Source organism: Cynocephalus volans, chromosome 16, assembly GCF_027409185.1.
Source record: "Cynocephalus volans isolate mCynVol1 chromosome 16, mCynVol1.pri, whole genome shotgun sequence".
Taxonomy (NCBI): Eukaryota; Metazoa; Chordata; class Mammalia; order Dermoptera; family Cynocephalidae; genus Cynocephalus; species Cynocephalus volans.
The window spans coordinates 10,387,719-10,406,130 of NC_084475.1; the positions used below are offsets into that span (position 1 = coordinate 10,387,719).

The 18,412-nt window shown below is 36.4% G+C and overlaps 1 protein-coding gene across 1 annotated transcript in view; it reads right to left on the reverse strand.

The window, feature by feature from the left end:
• Positions 1-4,663: 4,663 nt before the first annotated feature.
• Positions 4,664-18,412, reverse strand: part of ABCA6 (ATP binding cassette subfamily A member 6) — a 58,904-nt gene continuing 45,155 nt past the window's right edge. Inside the window, exons 27-39 of the mRNA XM_063080326.1 lie at positions 17,751-17,828; positions 16,484-16,575; positions 15,685-15,805; positions 14,963-15,080; positions 13,758-13,849; positions 13,136-13,314; positions 12,544-12,619; positions 12,375-12,469; positions 9,294-9,413; positions 8,955-9,095; positions 7,528-7,607; positions 4,952-5,007; positions 4,664-4,810 (exon numbers count right to left, since the gene is read on the reverse strand). Coding sequence (XP_062936396.1) covers positions 4,709-4,810; positions 4,952-5,007; positions 7,528-7,607; positions 8,955-9,095; positions 9,294-9,413; positions 12,375-12,469; positions 12,544-12,619; positions 13,136-13,314; positions 13,758-13,849; positions 14,963-15,080; positions 15,685-15,805; positions 16,484-16,575; positions 17,751-17,828 — 1,350 coding nt within the window. The 3' untranslated portion in view covers positions 4,664-4,708. The remainder of the gene's footprint in view (positions 4,811-4,951; positions 5,008-7,527; positions 7,608-8,954; positions 9,096-9,293; positions 9,414-12,374; positions 12,470-12,543; positions 12,620-13,135; positions 13,315-13,757; positions 13,850-14,962; positions 15,081-15,684; positions 15,806-16,483; positions 16,576-17,750; positions 17,829-18,412) is intronic.

The following is an 18,412-nucleotide window of genomic DNA, read 5'->3' on the forward strand; positions in this document are numbered from 1 at the left end:
GTGAGTGCACTGGTCAGTCCTATATAGGATCCGAACCCGCGGTGGGAGCATCGCTGCGCTCCCAGCGCAGCACTCTACCAAGTGCGCCACGGGCTCGGCCCATCTCACCATATTTTAAACCAAGTATACTCATCTCTCCCCACCATAGATTGTAAACACCTGAAGGGCACAGAATCTTTGCCACTGTACACCTCACAGAACCTGAAACATGAAAGCTGCTCAATACATAGTATTGACTTTTACATGTATAATGTTGAATGTGAGGTGAGAAAGTATAAAAAAAGTATCATTTAATTTTTTCTAGATACTTGGTTATAAAAGGTCATCAGTTGGATGGTAGCCAAAATGAGTTGTTTTGGTCAAAGGAAGTTGTTTTATTTTATTTTTTTTAAAGATTATATTTAGAAGGGGAACTGAGAAGGGAAATGCTGAAAACACAGGAGAAATTAAGCAACAGAGGGATTACTTCTTTTTGCGGGGAACGAGGGGGTAGATTAGTAGAAATTGGATCAGAATCAAGATGGGAGCACAGCCTTGAAAAGCAGAAGTTTTTTTTCTATTACACACACAAAAGGAAGTTACAGTGAAAGCTAAGAAAATATTTAAGTATGATAACATGTAATAAAGATTTCACCTCTGAGAGTTAAGATATTCATAAACTAGGAAGCAAATTCTAGGAATAAATCAATAGGTGTGCTAGGTAATTGAGGACAGCTTTAGCAGACTTGAGATAGTTATCAAGGAGAATGGAAGCTTACCTTAGACGTGTAAGGAACTCTCAAGTCATGCTGAAAGTCTAGCTGGTGGACGTAGTGCTTGTTGAAACAAAAGGAAAATGTGTAAAATTTGTCTCTGAACTGATGTCTCAAAGTATGTTGCTAACTATGTTAGTTTTAAAATTGATCATTGATTGAAATCATTGGTGCATCAAAAAAGGAATGAATGGCTACTGAAACTGATAAATAACGAATGACTTACACACTTGACAAGAAAATGTGCTTAAAATGAACAGAAAAATAAAGTGTAGTTCTCGAACAAGCTGAGTTACTCAAACTCAAGACACCAGCATCAACACAAAAATGGCAATGCAGAAAAGCACATAAATTGACATATATATTGTTGAATTTTATAATAATTTTGTTATTTCATTCTTTTTATTAATGGTAATTTTCTTAATGCATAATTAAATGTTATTTAATATTGTGTATTTATATTCACCAACTCTGAATTTATAAAATAAATTCATTGGGTCTACACATGTTTCTCCCTTATTTACCTTAAATAAGCCTAACTACTAAGCCTGGAGTTCCTGGAATATCACTATCAATTATAACTACATGTCATTACAAGTTATATTTAGAGTTACAGAAGCCACACATAGCTTAATGGGTTTGAAAGAAATAAACATTGCTGCCATTGAATTTTTTCTCAGCTTTTATTGGGGGCGATTGTGTAAAAAGTGAGTTTTTTGTTGTAGTAGATGACAATCCCTGTGAAAAAATGCCTGAACAGAAACACTGGGAAATCTTAGCTCCTTCCTTTTTGCAGACCATGGAGTCCAGACCTTGCTCCACAATGTTTTTGGCCACTAATCCTTTTTATGTTTGTTTTTTAGATTTTGATTGAATCAATATGTGTTAAATTTTGCATGAGTTTTTTATTTTTCTTCATAGAAATTATTTACTGACTATTATGTAAGAAACTCAGGGCCTCCCCCTTTTTGTATACATTCAGTGGGAATTTTAAACAAAAATGTATTCAGTCATATTAAAGTATTGTTTATGATATACAATCATTCCTCTTCTGAACCCACTCTAGTGGCAATTTTTGCAAGTTTTCTAGTGCACTTAGTGTAAAACTTAAGAAGCTGAAGAAAATACCAGGCCAGTGACATTTTAACTTATCATTTACATCAAAATAGCACACAGGATGATTTTAAAAGGTAATAGCAAGATTTCTACAAATTGTTGGACTATGCTGACATAAACACTCCCTCAACAAAGACATAAATAAAACAGATAAATAAGATACAACAAAAACAGAGGTCAAATTCAAAGAAAAATAAATATCCAGATGCTAGAAATGAAACAAGAAAACAAAACTAAAAGAAGTTTGCTGTTTTAAGCCAGTAAGTTTTGGGGTAGTTTGGCAAATGCTGATTAATAAACCAGATAAAATATAATTTATATGTAGGGATAAAATAGACATATCTTTACACAAAACCCCTGAGATTTCTCTTTTATGGATATCTCTATAAGAACTGATAATAAATATTCTTCAAGAAGAAAGAAATTGAACCTAGTTGGATGCTAAAAACTGATATATTGGTAAACTAAATAAATATTGACTGTGCAAAGTAATGATAAGAATGACTAATATGTGGAGGGTGTTAAACACAAGAACTAAAATATCAAACAATAATTACATGAGTGAAGAGAGAGGGATGATCAGAGCTAAGTTCCTTAGAAATCTTATAGTTCAGGATGAGGACAGAGATGTTGATTAACTTGAGAACTGCACCCTCCAATATGGTAGCCACTAGCCCCAGGTGTGTATTTAAATTCAAATTTTAATTAATTAAAAATTGGTGCAATTTAAAATTCAGTTCTGTCACCTGTAACATAACTAGAACTGAAAATCTGTATTTCTCAGACCCATCAGAGATTGAGATTTCAGGGCAAACCACAACCCTGAAATCCAGAGAAACAAGTGAATACAAAGAATCATAGCCAAGATCAGCTTACCTGGAACAGAAGCTACTACAGCCATAAATTGATGGGAATGAACAGTTAAATGGTAATTTTGATGAACTGCTGGAGTGAGTGTGCACTAGAGTGAAAGGAAGACGTTCCTGGGTTCAGTAGTCTTAGGGGCCCAGAAGCAGGTGTATATAACTAAAGGAGGGCAAAAGCTACAGGCCTGGAAGGATTCGTGTACTGCTGGAGATCTGGTACCAATGCAGGAGGAGGAAGGAAGAAATACCCTCACCTCTCTCTTTGTCCACCCTTCCGTCTCTTGCTGCTACTTCCTATTGGAGTGGTCAAAACTACTGCAACCACTCATTGGCACCTTTTCATGTCTATTTGGTGATGTCATGTTTCCCTGACTGTTCTTAATCCTTGTGCTCATGTCAATGTTTGCACATAAAAGAAGCATGTTCTTTCTCCAGTCTTTGCAGTCTGGCTTTGTCTGGAAATGTCCTTCAACAGTAAGCCTGTTCAGAAATTCTAGATAGATTGTCTGTTGTGATCCCTATACCCGCAGCAACTGCAGCCATTGCAGTACCAGGGAGCGCAGCACCAGTCTGGAAGCCAACCCCCCAGCCACTGAGACCTGTCACTGTGCGTTATTCAGAGTCCACGCCTGCTGTAGTCAGTCAGTGAAGCAGGCCAGAACTCAAGTCCCTCTTGCAGGGACTACAGGTTCCTGTTTGGTGCTGGGGTGGGTCTAGAGGTTTAGCCTGTGGGTACTGTCCTTGAGTCAGGAGACCTGGGGGTCTGCCTAGTACTGGATTTTATTGTGGGCTCAGTGTTGAGGCCAACACAAAGTCCTATGCTTGCTTTCTTCTTCCTCAAGTGGATGGTATCTCTGCACTGTACTGCCTGGGTTTGGAAGCAGGTGAGGCAAGTAACGTAAAACTGTTTTTTCTATCCTCTTTAATGCATCTTTTCTTATTATTACACTATAACCAGGTACTGTGATCTCTCACCTGGTTTCCTTAGCTCTTGTGAAGGTATTTTTGTGCATAAAAAATTGTTTAAATTGCTGTTTCTGCAGAATGACCACCACTGGAGAGTCCTACAACTTTTGCTCCAGTCTCTCCGGGAGCGGCTTTGTGATGATTCTATCATTCAATTTTATTTGATTTCTATATTTTTCTCCATTACACAAATTTTTTTTCTGTGAGCATAAAAAATGTTTTTAAGTTATATTACATGTCAGCAAAAAATAAGCAGCAGAAATACTGCTTGGTCTTCAGAAATTCTTCTGGTGATATTCAGAATAAAATAACTATTTTTAAGAAAAAAATAATATGTAAAGCTGACACAGAGTTTTATTAATTGAGTAATACAAAAAGTGTGTGTATAGATATAATAAGTTAATACAGTTAATATTAGTATTAAACATTTAAAAATCTGAACAACTACTACTGTGACTCCCTTTGTTTTCAAAAGGTATATTTGAAGTGCTTTTCCACCATGTGTATTTCGTGTGAGTCCAAGGGCTTCCTAACACCTGTGGATGTGAACAGAATTTCTGCACAGTTTTCAGGAGAAAAATTTTCAGTTGTGCTTATACGTAAAAGAAAACCTGTAAACCTGATGTATCATGAAAGGACATAAAGTAGTCATACAACTCCTGGATATAGAATATACCCCTCACATATTTCAGCAAAGGAACTTTTAAGTAAACAGTAAAAAAAAAATTATATTTCAAAAAACTCCAAGTTTGTAGTTTTATTTTTACAACACCAGTGCCTGGCTCTTCAGATGATTTTACTAATATTTTGTATTGCTTTATCACAAACTTTTTATCACCCCTACATCTGAGAGGAAGAATAATTTAAAATTTTTTTCATTTATTGACTAAACATACAAAATATACTCAATACTGACATTAAATGATTATTAAAATTATACATATTGCTAATTATTACATAAAATGTAGGTTTATAGAACATCAAGAAAGAATTATTAGCCTTGAGGTTTTAAGGTTCATCTGACTGAGAAAGCAGTTTCCATCTCATGGTTGTATCAACTTCCTCATCAAAATTTTCCTGCTCCTGCTCCTTAAAAAGCTCTAGGAATACCTAAATAGGAGACAAAGAAGAAGGAAAAGGAATTATCAAGTAGTTGATTGTCTTCCAAATGAACTGGAAAAATGCATGTTGCTTTCATGCGAAATGCATAAATGCATGATACAAATTTAAATGAGTTGACTCATGACTCACCTTTTCCAAGGTACACTGAGAAAGGCTGTACTCTTCCAGGTTAAACTTATGTTTCACTGAAAAAAAAAAAAACATAGTAGAGTCTTAAAATTTATTACCAAGAACTTTTTCAAAATCATATAAAATAAAAATGCAAGTGATTAATATAAATAGAAGATTAATCTGAATAAATAAAGGCTCGGCAGAAGGATGAAATAATGAAAGCCACAAAAAGTTACTATAAATACATATTAGTCTTGATAGACTTTCTCATATTATGTTTTGATAATATACGTTTTGTTATTTACTGTATGTGTCTTAGGGATATATATATGATGAGGATCTAGATCATTGATATATTCTCACATATGAGGAAGATTTCATCTTATTCCAACCACTTTAAAAAGACCCGGTACTCATTTCAACCAGTTCGTCTGTCATACCACCTCTCTGCTGGGCTTCTCCACCAGGAAATCTGAAGGTGTTACCGGATTCATATATCCATGTCTTGGCAGTTCACCATTGATACAAGGCGTCTTTAAGAAGTTCATGGAAGGATTTGTATTATCTTTTAATTCAATTTTCCCACGAAACTTTTGAAGTACCCTCGGACACTGTGAATCTCCTATGTACAAAGCACTCTTAGATGCCAGGAAAAGAACAGTACAGAAAACAGGCAAAAACCCCTGTCTTCCTGTAATTTGCATTTTAGTGGGAGGTATACTAGCATTAAATACAGAAGCTTTTAGACTCTGAACGATAAATGCTGGCGAGGCTGCGGAGAAAAAGGAACTCTCATACATTGTTGGTGGGACTGCAAAATGGTGCAGCCTCTATGGAAAATGGTATGGAGGTTCCTCAAACAATTGCAGATAGATCTACCATAAGACCCAGCTATCCCACTGTTGGGAATATACCCAGAGGAATGGAAATCATCAAGTCAAACGTATACCTGTTCCCCAATGTTCATCGCAGCACTCTTTACAATAGCCAAGAGTTGGAACCAGCCCAAATGTCCATCATCAGATGAGTGGATACGGAAAATGTGGTACATCTACACAATGGAATACTACTCAGCTATAAAAACGAATGAAATACTGCCATTTGCAACAACATGGATGGACCTTGAGAGAATTATATTAAGTGAAACGAGTCAGGCACAGAAAGAGAAATACCACATGTTCTCACTTATTGGTGGGAGCTAAAAATTAATATATAAATCCACACACACACACACACAAAACTGGGGGGGGAAGAAGATATAACAACCACAATTACTTGAAGTTGATATGACAAGCAAACAGAAAGGACATTTTTGGGGGGAAGGGAGGAGAGGGAGGAGGGAGGGAGGTTTTGGTAAGGGGCAACAATAATCAACCACAATGTATATTGACAAAATAAAATTTAAAAAAAATACAGAAGCTTTTAAATATATAATAAAGTAAATGACGATAGCAGCTATAAAGAAAAATAAATTAGGTAAAGAAAACAGTGAGTGCTGGCCACTGTTTTTTATAGGATGGTGAGGGAAGGCCACAATATTGAACAAAAATCTGAAAAAGCAAGGAAGTAGCGTGGATATTTAGGAAGGAGAACTTCAGGAGAAAGGATTAGCAAGTGCAAAGTCCTGAAGCAGCAGCATGTCTGGAAAAGATAGGAAGAGCCAGGAAGTCAGCTGCCTAGAGTGGAAAGAGCAAAGGAGAGATTTACGTTATTTCAAATGCAATGAGCCAGGCACTGTTCTAGGCATTTAATAAATTAACTCATTTAATCCTTCTAACAACCCAGCCAAGTAGGAACTAATATTATTCCTCATTGGGGAAATGAGACATCCAGTATTGCAGGGATTGAGTAACTTCACCCAACATTCCTTGCTAGTAGGCAGCAGCACTGGGATGAGAACCCAGAAAGATCGGCTGCAGAGTTTGAGCTCCTCACCAGTATGCTGTGCTGATAAATTACATCATCATGATATGCTGTTGGAAATGACTCAAAATAAAGCAGAAAAAAGATGAAAGAAAAGACAGAATGGACAGTTTCAAGTAGCAGGAAGAGTTACACACGATGCAGGGGAAGTTCTTAGCTACCATTCTTCATAACAGGAAGGATGAACAGTAGAGATACGGGAGGTTGATGGATGGATGGAGGGTTTCTCTGTTGCTTTTATTTTATTAGTGAAACACAAAGCAAGGGCATTGACTGAAGGAGAAAATTGAAAGGAGGTGTATATGCAACATAAGAGAAGGAGTGAAGTAATAATTTAAGACACTTGTGAATGGATTGTCTACACATAGTCAAAGCAGGCTGCACTGGTGGGCTTTTTAAGGTTAATGTCATGGATTCCCAGTAAGAAGAGTCAGGCATGAACATGTGTTTTTTGCAGCTTTAGTCCCTGCACTGGAGATTAACCTCTTTTCATAGAGCTGGAGTAACCAAAGTTGGGATTAAATCCCACCTTTGTCTACGACTAGAATTCTTAAAAATCATGCCCCACAAGGCCTGTTTTAAAAATTTGTTACACAATTACCTCCTATTAAACTATTATCTAAGTCTTAATTGGTTCTTCAAAAGCTTAATTTGAATATGGTCGTTCTTACCTGCCTCTAATTTGTGAAACGCCTGAGATAGAGGGTAAACATCTTCCACGGGAAGCTTATAGGCCAACAAGGAGGAAAACCTGAGAATAGAAAAATGTCATACTCTACTCTGTTTCAAAGGGATACAATGAGCATCAAAATAAATATTTATACTATCAATGATTTCCTTTTTAAAATAAAAGTAATTCAATTTAATGTATGGTTTTAATATGAAATCAAATCATTTACCAATGGAAAGTTTTTAAATGATTTCTGGCAATTAGCTGTTATAGACAGTTCTCCTAGTAATGATTCAATGTAATTACTTATATGCTCAGTTTATGCAAACTTTTTGCTTGTTGAAAACAGATATTCTGAACTATTCCTTTTGAACTACAAACTGGGTTGGATACTGACCCTCAAAATAAAAGCTTATCTTTGACACCAGGAAGCTAACTTGTAAAAAGAGAGAAGAGGCTGGGAGAGTGGGACATAACAGTAGAGGAAGGACTTAAAAGACTTTATCTAAACACTCCCCTGACCTCTGAGGAAAGGTCAGAATTGATTTGGGGCATCTTGTTTCCATGTGCTGCATCTGGCTGTACGACCTCATGCCCTATTCTTGGCTTATACCAAATAGGAGTTTGATGCTTCCAGGTGGCCCTAATGCTGACCAGATCTCCAGGGCTGGCCCTGTTCAGACCAGCCCCTGTTCTTCCTGTCTTACCATTACTAATCTTCCTGCCTGTATCAAAACTGCTTCTCTGAGTTATGACACCAAAGGTCTATGAGTACTGAGTTACATGTACTGGCAAATACCTTAGATAATTCCATTACATTTACACTGTGCCAAAATGAAAATAGCAGCGTTTTTGTCCTGTTACTGTGATGTGCTTATCCCGCCAAGAAATTTCAAATTCAGTTTATGCTCCACCTCCTTGTCCTCCCCCAAATAACTCACACACACACCACACACACACACACACACACACACCCCTTCCCATTCTCCATTTTAAGCCATGAACATTCCATTAAAACGAGACTCTATGATTATTTCAATTACTGTTTATTTCCTACGGAGGCATGGAGGACTTTAACCCTAAATATTTACATCTTTGAGGTCTTAAATATTTATATCTTTTAAATATTTAAATTGAGGCCCAGGGAGGTTGTCATGAGCCCCACTGTGGTCCTGTGTGAGTTTGGGTCTTTGGAAGTTTTTCCCCCACAATTTTTCCAAGTCTCCCTCAGAAACTAGGGACTAGCCCAGGATGCAGCTTCCTGGGTAGGTCCCAAATCTCTTATAATCTAGAAGACTCAACAATCAGGTTTTGACGTCCCTAACTTTTGTTATGAAGTCAAATCATCATGAAGTTCTCACAGAGCAGAAAAGGAACCATTGAGTGGGTAAATCCTACATATTTCTCCCTAATCAAAGCTTTTTTCACCTTTCCTGCTGTGCAGCCTGTGGGAAAAGCTTCAGAATCTCCGTGTGGACCAAAGGCACTCGAGAAGCTTCCTTCACTTTTAGTTCTAGAATGTAATCCTTGGCAAGTTTGTTTTTCAGGTGTTGGATGGGGCCAATGCATCTACAGGCAAGAAGAAGAACATGTTGGAAAAAATATTGCCCTAATTTTTTTTTATGTTATTCTTAAACTTCAAATGTACGGGAAAGGGTGTCACCGAGGAAGCTAAAAAGGAGGGCTCCAGCGGCTCACAGTGGTTTTGATCTTTCCACAGGGAATCTTGTGTTGGGTGTCAAATGCAGGCTCTGGAGATATACCCACCTCAACCTTCCAGACACCATGATGGCCACACGGTCACAGATGGCCTCAGCTTCAGCCAGGCAGTGGGTGGTCAGGAGAATGCCCCTCTCTGCTTTTTTAGCAGCTGCCTGAATGGCCTGCCTAAAGTGAGTGCATAAATTAATAGCATTTAAAACAAAAAAGTACAGAAAAACAACAACAAAAAGATAAAATACAGTTTATAAATAATATTCAGAACCTAATTTAAAAAAACAGTGAAATGTGATTATTGACTAGGTATTTAATAACATAAAGAAAAGTTTCTAATATTTTTGAATGTGCTAATGATACTGTACTTAAGTTTTAAAAAGACTCCGCCTGGAAGCAGGCAACACAGCAATGCCAGGGTTCTAGGCAGGAGCCAAGGGCAGCTCCCACACACCCCTGGAAACAGGCAAGAGAGAATACCACAGACACTGCCAGAGCCATGGCTGCCACAAAAGTGACTGAACTCCACAGCCACCATGCAGGTGGCTCTACAGACACTCAACTGCATTGACACAAGGAGAGTCACCAGTAGAGCCTGGAAAAAGAAGAGGATGTCTCTCTCCTGTAGGCCCACTCCAGGGTAATAGAAGAAGCAACTGCTCTTCCAGATGACCAGACATCAATGTAGAGATACTAGAAATATGAAAACCCAAGAAAACATGACCCCACCAAAAGAATATCAAATAATTCTCAAATACCAGACCCTATACAGCAGGAAACACTTGAAATGACTGAAAAGGAATTCTGAGCAACAATTTTCAGGAAACTCACTAAGATATGAGAAGACTCAAACAACATAATAAAATGAAAAGAAAAGAAAAATCCAGGATATGAAGGAGGAAGTTCACAAAGAGATTAATTCCTTAAAAAAGAATGTAGCAGAATTCATGAAACTAAAAGATTCACTCAATGAAATAAAAAACACAAAAGCTTAAGCAGTAGGCTAGAACAAGCATAAGAAAGGATTTCTGATTTTGAAGATAGTCTTTTCAAAATAACCCATGTGGACAAATAAAAGGAAAAAAGAATTTTTAAAAAAATGAATAAAATCTAAGAGAGCTAGAAGACAAACTTAAGTGCACAAAGATTTGAATCATGGGTGTTCCAGAAGGAGAAAAAGGAAAAGGCATGGAAAACCTATTCAATGAAATAATAATGGAAAACTTCCCAGGTATAGGGAGAGATATGGACCTTCAGATACAGGAGGCTCAAAGATCCCCAAACAGATTCAACCCCCCAGAATCCTCTCCCAGACACATTATAATCAAACTGGCAAAGCTCAAAGACAAAGAGAGAATCTTAAAAGAAGCAAGAGAAAAGCATCAAGTCACCTATAAAGGAACTAACAGCAGACTTCTCAACAGAAAGTCTACAGGTGAGAAGAAAATTGGATGATATATTCAAAATACTAAAAGTAAAAACTGTCAGCTACGAATAGTATACTCAGCAAGGCTATCCTTCAGAAATGAGGAAGATAAACAAAAACTGTGGGAGTTCACCACCACACAAGCAGACCTACAATAAATCCTCAAGGAAGTCCTGCATCTGGAATCTGAAAAACTATAATCACTACCATGAATACATGAGAACAAAGCTCACTGGTAGAACAAAAATGCAAACGAATAAGAGAAAGAAACTAAGTCTTACCACCACAAAAACCATAGTGACAATGAAATAATGCCCCTGCTTATTTCTGATTTTAATAATTTCAGTCTTCTCTCTTTATTTCTTGGTCAGTTGAGATAAAGGTTTGCAAATTTTGTTGATCTTCTTAAAGAATAAACTTTCGGTTTTGTTGATTTTCTCTATTGTTTTTTAATTCTGTATTTCATACATTTCTGTTGTAATCTTTGTTAATATTTGCTTTGTTAGGTTTGCCCTTCTTTTTCTATTTTCTTAAGGTAGAAGTTCACATCACTGATTTGAGATTTTTCTTATTTCTAATATAGGTATTTACCAGTATAAATTTTCCTCTAAGCACTTTATGAGCCCTGCATCCTATAATTTTGATATGTTGTGCTTTGATTTTTATCTTAAAGCACTCTCTAATTTCCCTGTGACTTCTCTTTTTACCCATTATTTATTTAGGAGAGTGTTGTTCAATTTCTACACATTTGTGAATTTTCTAAATTTCCTTCTGTTATTGTGGTCAGAGAACATATTTTCTATGATCTTAATCTTTTTAAATGTATTAAGACTTGTTTTGTGCCTCCCTCAATAAAAGACTGAAAGTTAAAGCTGCAAATGTCACAGAGCTACTGTATGTACTGTATATTTTTCTTTTACACTCAAATTTTATTTTGAAAAAATTTTATTTATAAAAAATAAATAATTAAAACTAAAATTTAAAAAAGATTCCTTATCTATTGGAGATACAAACTGAAATATTTATAAATAAAAGGATATGCCACCTAGTATTTCCTTCTACATAATCGGAGGGTGGGGAAAGGAAGTGGGTGGAGGTATAGATGAAAGAAGATCGGCCTTCTATTTATAACTGTTGAAACTGGGTGATAGGAGTAATGGATTCATAACAATTCTCTTTACCTTTATATAAAATAGCCATAACAACTTTTTTTAAAGCTAGAAAAATATTGGACAGTCACAAATAAAAAACTAGATTGGAGATTTTATTAGTCCAAAGGACAAATTCCAGATAGAAAAGTAGAAAGAAAAGAAAAAAACTGAAAAACTGCATATACAAATTAGACAGATTAAAGGGGAGAAAAAAGAGTCAGTAAGTAAGTAGTCTCTGAGGGAATAAAGTAGAGAAAAAAAGGAATCAGTTATAGACATCTCAATAATTAAAAGGCAAAATATTTTTGTATTTTAACATTGCAAATTAAAGACCTAAAACTCCAATAAAATATTTAGAATTTTTGATATCGGAATATCACATGAATATAATGCGGGGTAGATAATCTATTTGTTAAATATTTGTCTTTCTAATAATATGAATTTTTTTCCGCTGAATCAGGAACCAGTGGATTTAAAGTTTAATTTCCCAAGATCAGTTTTAAAATGCATCCGTACGTAATATTTACTCGCAGCTCTGAAGGTTACGATAATGCTCACCACATTTGCTGCTGCTCTGTAGGGTCCATGCCTGTAGTTGGTTCATCCAGAAGCAGGACAGGTGAATTTCCCAGGATGCTCAGGGCAAAACACAACTGCAATGCAGGGAAACCCCTGTTTGCTGCCATACCATGACAGCCCTCAAGGGAGCATCAGACACCACACATACCTTTCTAGTGGTTCCTGCTGTTAATTTCTGCACTGGAATATTCAGCTGCTCATGCAGTTTGAAAGCATCCATTAATCTGATGGAAAGTGAGATGACGGTATTAGGTCAAGAGAGGATTTTTTGGAAAATGCAAGCACACGAAGAGTAACAGCACTGGAGGGAAACTTGGTAGTATTGTTCTCAACATTCTAAACTCATGATAAAAGGAAAACATCCACTTATTTTGGAACATGAAATTTTTTTTTTTTTTACCTCATAAACAGTTTTTAAGATAAACTAGAATTCTGAATGAGAAATTGAAAATAAACGATTATTCCATTTCCAGTTTTCTGTTAGCAAACTGAAATGAATAATTATTCATGATTATTTACTCACTTATTTCTTATCAATTATTTTAAACAAACATTTCCTTTAAGATCTCTCATTGAGAGATGCAAGAAACCAGGTACTGTCCCCCATCCCTGCTCTACCACTAACACACCGAGAAGCGACACACATTATTTATACTCTCCGTTCTTTATTCGTGAATTTATCATCAATGGTCCAGCCTCCCTGCCTCTTGATACAAACAAATCACACAACCTGTCCGTACCGTGTAATGGCAACCCTGGCGTCCCATTTCCTTAGTCCTTTCACGGCGGCATACACTTCCAGGTGTTCTTTCATCGTCAGGACAGGCCACAGCACATTCTCCTGAGGACAGTATCCCAGGAACTTGACTGTGTCATCTCCCTGGTGACCCAAAACTGAACCACATCCTTTAAGTTCCACCTAAAAAAATGAAACAGCTTTAGAAACACATGTAGTCTTTTTTCCAATCACACAATTACTCAAGAAACTGACATTTAGTTAATAAACACCTAAATTGTTTGAGCATTAAAGAAATATTATAGAACTTACTTCATGTAACTTTTATGAAAAATGATTTAAGCTACTAATACAAAAGTACAGTCTTACATGAGGGGGAAAAAAAACCTAATAAATTAGCTCAAGTGGATCCTGAAAACTGTGATGAAGAAAAGGTCTCTGGTTCCTGCTGACATTCCAACTCCTATCATAAATTCTCAATGCTCAGAAAAAATATATAATAGAGAAAAAATAAATTTATCCAAAAGACCCAAAAAAAAAAAAGTCTAGTCTTATAAAGATATAATCTATATTTATCATGAAACTTCTATTTTGGGAATGGAAACCATTTCTTCCTTTTTCACTACCTCTCCAGCTGTTGGCTTTGTGATCCCAGATATCATTCTCATAGACGAACTTTTACCAGCAGCATTGGGTCCTAACAATCCCAAAATTTCACCTGAAAGAAAGAATCAGATTATCAGTATTGGAAGTGAAATACTGATTAACATAAACTTGTTTCTTCAACGAAGTCTGAGATCTGTGCAGCCCTGTTAGTATCATTTTGAAATTTATAGCATATATGTAATCCATGACACCAAACCATATTCTTCAATTTCTGTAATTATATACAATGTTATTGAAAAGCTATGTCAATACATCTGTCTTTTTCTCCCCCAAATTACTTGTTTTAGTTTAAAACGTGCCCAAATTGTTTTCTGTAGTAGAGGGTTAATGCACTGAGTACATGTATAAATGAATCCTAAACCTGGGGAGTCAGGGACATTTTGTTCATCCCAAATCTACCCACCTGTGTTCAAGATACCATAATCTTTCATCTGAACAGATATAAAAGCCTCTTAACTTGCCCCTCACCCAAATTCACAAACAAACAGCAGCTAGTATGTAATCTTGTCAAAACAAATTACATGATGACACAAGCTGGCTAAAAGTCCTCTGATGACATTACACTAACTTGGTATAAAATATAAACTTCTTGTTTTTAAAAGCTGTGCTGAATATGGCCCTGCCCATGTCTTTGACTTTATCTTTTCTATTTGCAGATGCATCTGCAGGCCTCTTTGTTTGAAACTCAACCACTTCAAACATGTTGCTCTGTCTGAGTACCTGCCCTCACTGTTTCCTCTGCCTAGATGCTCTTATCTCTTAATGCTCACATAGCTAGTACCTTTTTTTCATCCAAATGTCACTGCTCAATCAAGGCCTTCCCTGACCCTAATCAAATGCAGCCCCCAGTCACTCATGTCATTTCCCATATTTCAGTGTTCCACATAGAACTACCTAACACCTGACACTTTTCTTGATAAATTATTTTTATTTATGAACACCCTTCTACTATGTAAAATCCACAAGGACAGGAACTTGGCCTATTTTCTTTGTAATTATATTTCTAGAGCCTAAAACAGTCCCTGGAAAACTAAAATAATATATGTTGAATGAATGAATGAATGAATGAATGAATGCTTCAGCAACTGAAACTGTGACTGTGACATGGATGTTCAGTGGGTATTTCTAAAAATGATGGTTAATTTGGAAAGTGATTATTCCAAACCTTTTTTAACACAGAAGGAGATATTCCTTGCTGCTACTTTCTTCTTTCTCTTTGAAAGGCAACTTTTCTTCTGGCCTGCATATTCTTTGTGCAGACAGCTGGCAATTATGACTGGTTTCTAGAAGAGATGACAGCATGATTTTCCTCTTACATTTCAGAGACTTTATGTTGTTATGTTCTCCCTGCTGGAACCTATCATGCCCTATGTCATAAACCAAACCATATTTTGAGTTGAGAATAATCTACATTGCTTGTTACAGATATAATATGCATTCATTAACATAGACAATATCTCTTGTTTCTAAAAAGACTAAGAAAACAGTGTACTTATGAAAACCAGCTCATTGCCTTGACAAACAGAAGTGGCTAAGCTTTTGGAAACATCATAACATCTGTGTCAAATAAAAGAATAACCCTTAAAATCTTAATTTCTACTTAGCATTTTATAACAAATCTCACATTTTTCAATTCATGAGGTTTTGCTGGCTTTTGAAACTATAGCTCTAATGATCAAAACCCATTTTTCTCAAAAGAAGAATAAAGCCATTATGTTTTGTGTTTTTTCAACTTCCAAGACTTTCTAAAGAAGTGCCTGCATAATTAAGGATTACAAAAATGCACCGAACTCCAAACTTTCAAAACGAAAACCAGTATTTCAAACTTTATTCTTGAAAGTTCTTGAATGTTTCCATTATCATCCAACTTGTCACTTGTTTTTCTACCTCATCTAAGTTTGAAGTGGTCAGGGCAGTTGCTGTTCTAATTCTTTCTGCTTGGACATCTTCATCTTCATCTATAGGTTCTTCTGGATTTGGTCGAACATCTCTACTCTGGGGGGAAATTCTGTAGAGGAAATGAAATATGTTACATGTGGTTACCTAGTTGGCAAAGATGTATCAAAAATCTGGGTCCCTGTGATTTTACCATCATCTTTTCTTTCAGTAGATAGGTGGTGATGATGACTCTGTCAATGTTGCTTCTGCTTTTGTCAAGAGTTCTCCTCCCACTAGCCAGAATCCCTTTCTCAGTGTTATTGCCATTTTTCCGGTAAGCATCTTTGACCCTTTCAAATCTGTTGTCAAGCCCTGCTCCTTCCTTGTTAAAATTCAGGTCCCTCTCATTTTCTCTGCTCCCCCCGAGTCCACCTCAACCATACCAGGTGTTCCTTTCAGCATCTTTTACTGCTCACCCATTCTAGAGTCTCACCACTTGTGAAACACTCTGAACTATGTTCCTACATCAATTTCATCCCATCTCTTCTGTTCAAGGATGTATAACTATCCTGGATGGGAGAATGGCATATTTGGGTGCTCATTAAATTTTTGAAAGACTACAAGTCTCCCTCAGTTTAAAACTGTGCCTGGGAGTCCTGTTTCTGGACAGTAAGCCATCTTCCCATGATGACGATTATTCTGCTGCTTGCATTGTAAATATAAATCTGTATTAACAAGTCGATAGTACAGCCACTATCTAGGACTATTAAAATATGATATTAAGTATGAAATTAAATTTTATCCTGACCTGAAAACAGGATCCTTTCGCATTATTCTTTTTCCACATTTTAGCTCCATGCATCTTAGGACAAAAGCGAATAGCAAAGCCTGAAAATAAGGCTAGGAGCAGAGAAAAACAGTTATATTTATGCATAAGTTCACAAATATTATTTAAACATTCAAATTAAATTGGTGCCCTTTTGTCTGCAGGTAACATAGTTGTGAATCATACTTATAACTTGGGAGAGGAAAGTAACTGTACAAGCCATGATCCAGTTTAGTAGAACTTGTCTCCTTTTTTCCTGTTACAACCCATATTCAGTCCGAGTATAAATTCTATCCACTCTATCTTCAAAATTATCCATAACCTAACTACTTCTCACCCCCACTTCTCCCACCCAGGTCCAGGTCATTATATTTTCTCGCCTGGATTATTGCAGCACATTTCTACCTGGTCTTCCCCTGCTCCTCTTGCCCTAAACCTCTGTTCTCAACACAATAAGGAGAGCTACTCTTTTAACACACGTTTGATCATATCACATTGCTTAAAACCCTCCAATGACTCCTCCATTACTCAAAGTAGAGTCAAAGTCCTTAGAGTGACCCAGAACACTGAGTAACTCCCTTCTCCCAACCCCACACTTTACCCTGTTACTTCTATGACCATCTCTCCTACTACTCTCCCCCTTTGTCACTCTGCCACAACCACACTGGCGTTCTAGCTAACTCTGGAACGAGCCGGGTTCGCTCTTGCCACCTCCTATTCGAATGCTCTTCTCCAAGCCTTTCCTGACCACTCACCTGACACGGTATACATTATTTATTTAGTTTATTACCTGTCTCCTTCCCCAAGAAGATAAGCTCCATGAGAGCATGGGCTTCTGTCTATATTTGCTCCTATGCCTAGAAAAGTACTGACACATAGTATTAAAAGACAGTAGCTTTCTTCAGCCTAAATATGCCAATTTAATCGTTTTTCCCTTTTACTTTTGTTGTTTGACTTTTGCCTTTTATAATTCAAAGAATTTAAGTTGTATTGCATCTGAATTGTTTACAAGCTCTCTCACATTTAAACAAACAAAAAAATTAATTTTATATTGAATTCTGGACTTACATAGTTCATTCACGCACATAAAAAGTAACTCTAAGGTTTAGAATCATGTCTGAATGTAATTGCTTTATCGAAGACTATTAAAAACACTTTCAAAGTTTGCACGCTTCAGACAGGATCAAGAAATTATAGTAAATGATAGCCATCCGAAGGAATATGTGGTGAGATAGAAAGGCCTTCTTACTATCAGGCATACTAGAAGATCAACTTCACTCAGCTCATAATTTTGTTCTAGAAATTCTGCGGACTTCTCCTGAGCTTTCTGAAAAGACAAAAATAAAATTTGCTAAATGAAAACTTATAAGCTTTATAATTTGCATTTACATAATATGAAATTTCACTTATTGACTATTTCCCTCACTAAGCTCTGTTTCTTTATGTGCATTGGAGACAAAGCAATTCCCTTCAGAGAAAAAGAGAGCCTCTATTCAAGTCTTACTGTCTCTCAATGAGCACGTCTGTTCCTCTCTTCCAATTCTTTCTTTTTAACCTCTTGGTTTTAACATTTGCTAAAATTCTACTGAAAACATAGTAGAGAGAGGTGCTGGCACTATGAAAATTTCTGGCGGTCAGTGATATTTGTCCTAAGTGCCACAGAACCCTCTTCAGGGACCCTTCTTACCCTGATGGCAACTATCTTCCCAACATAATTATTAGTCCCATCACATTATTCTTTCTTCCTCAATCAATTCATTCAGAAAGTAACTCATTCCTTCTAAATAATATGTGAAACCAAGATAAATGTATTTCAACTTGAAAGTCTACTTTTACTTTAGGAGGAAAATACTTTAAGCAAAGGGATGAATTTCCAATCAAGAATTCCAGGCATTGCTCAACCAGCAGAAA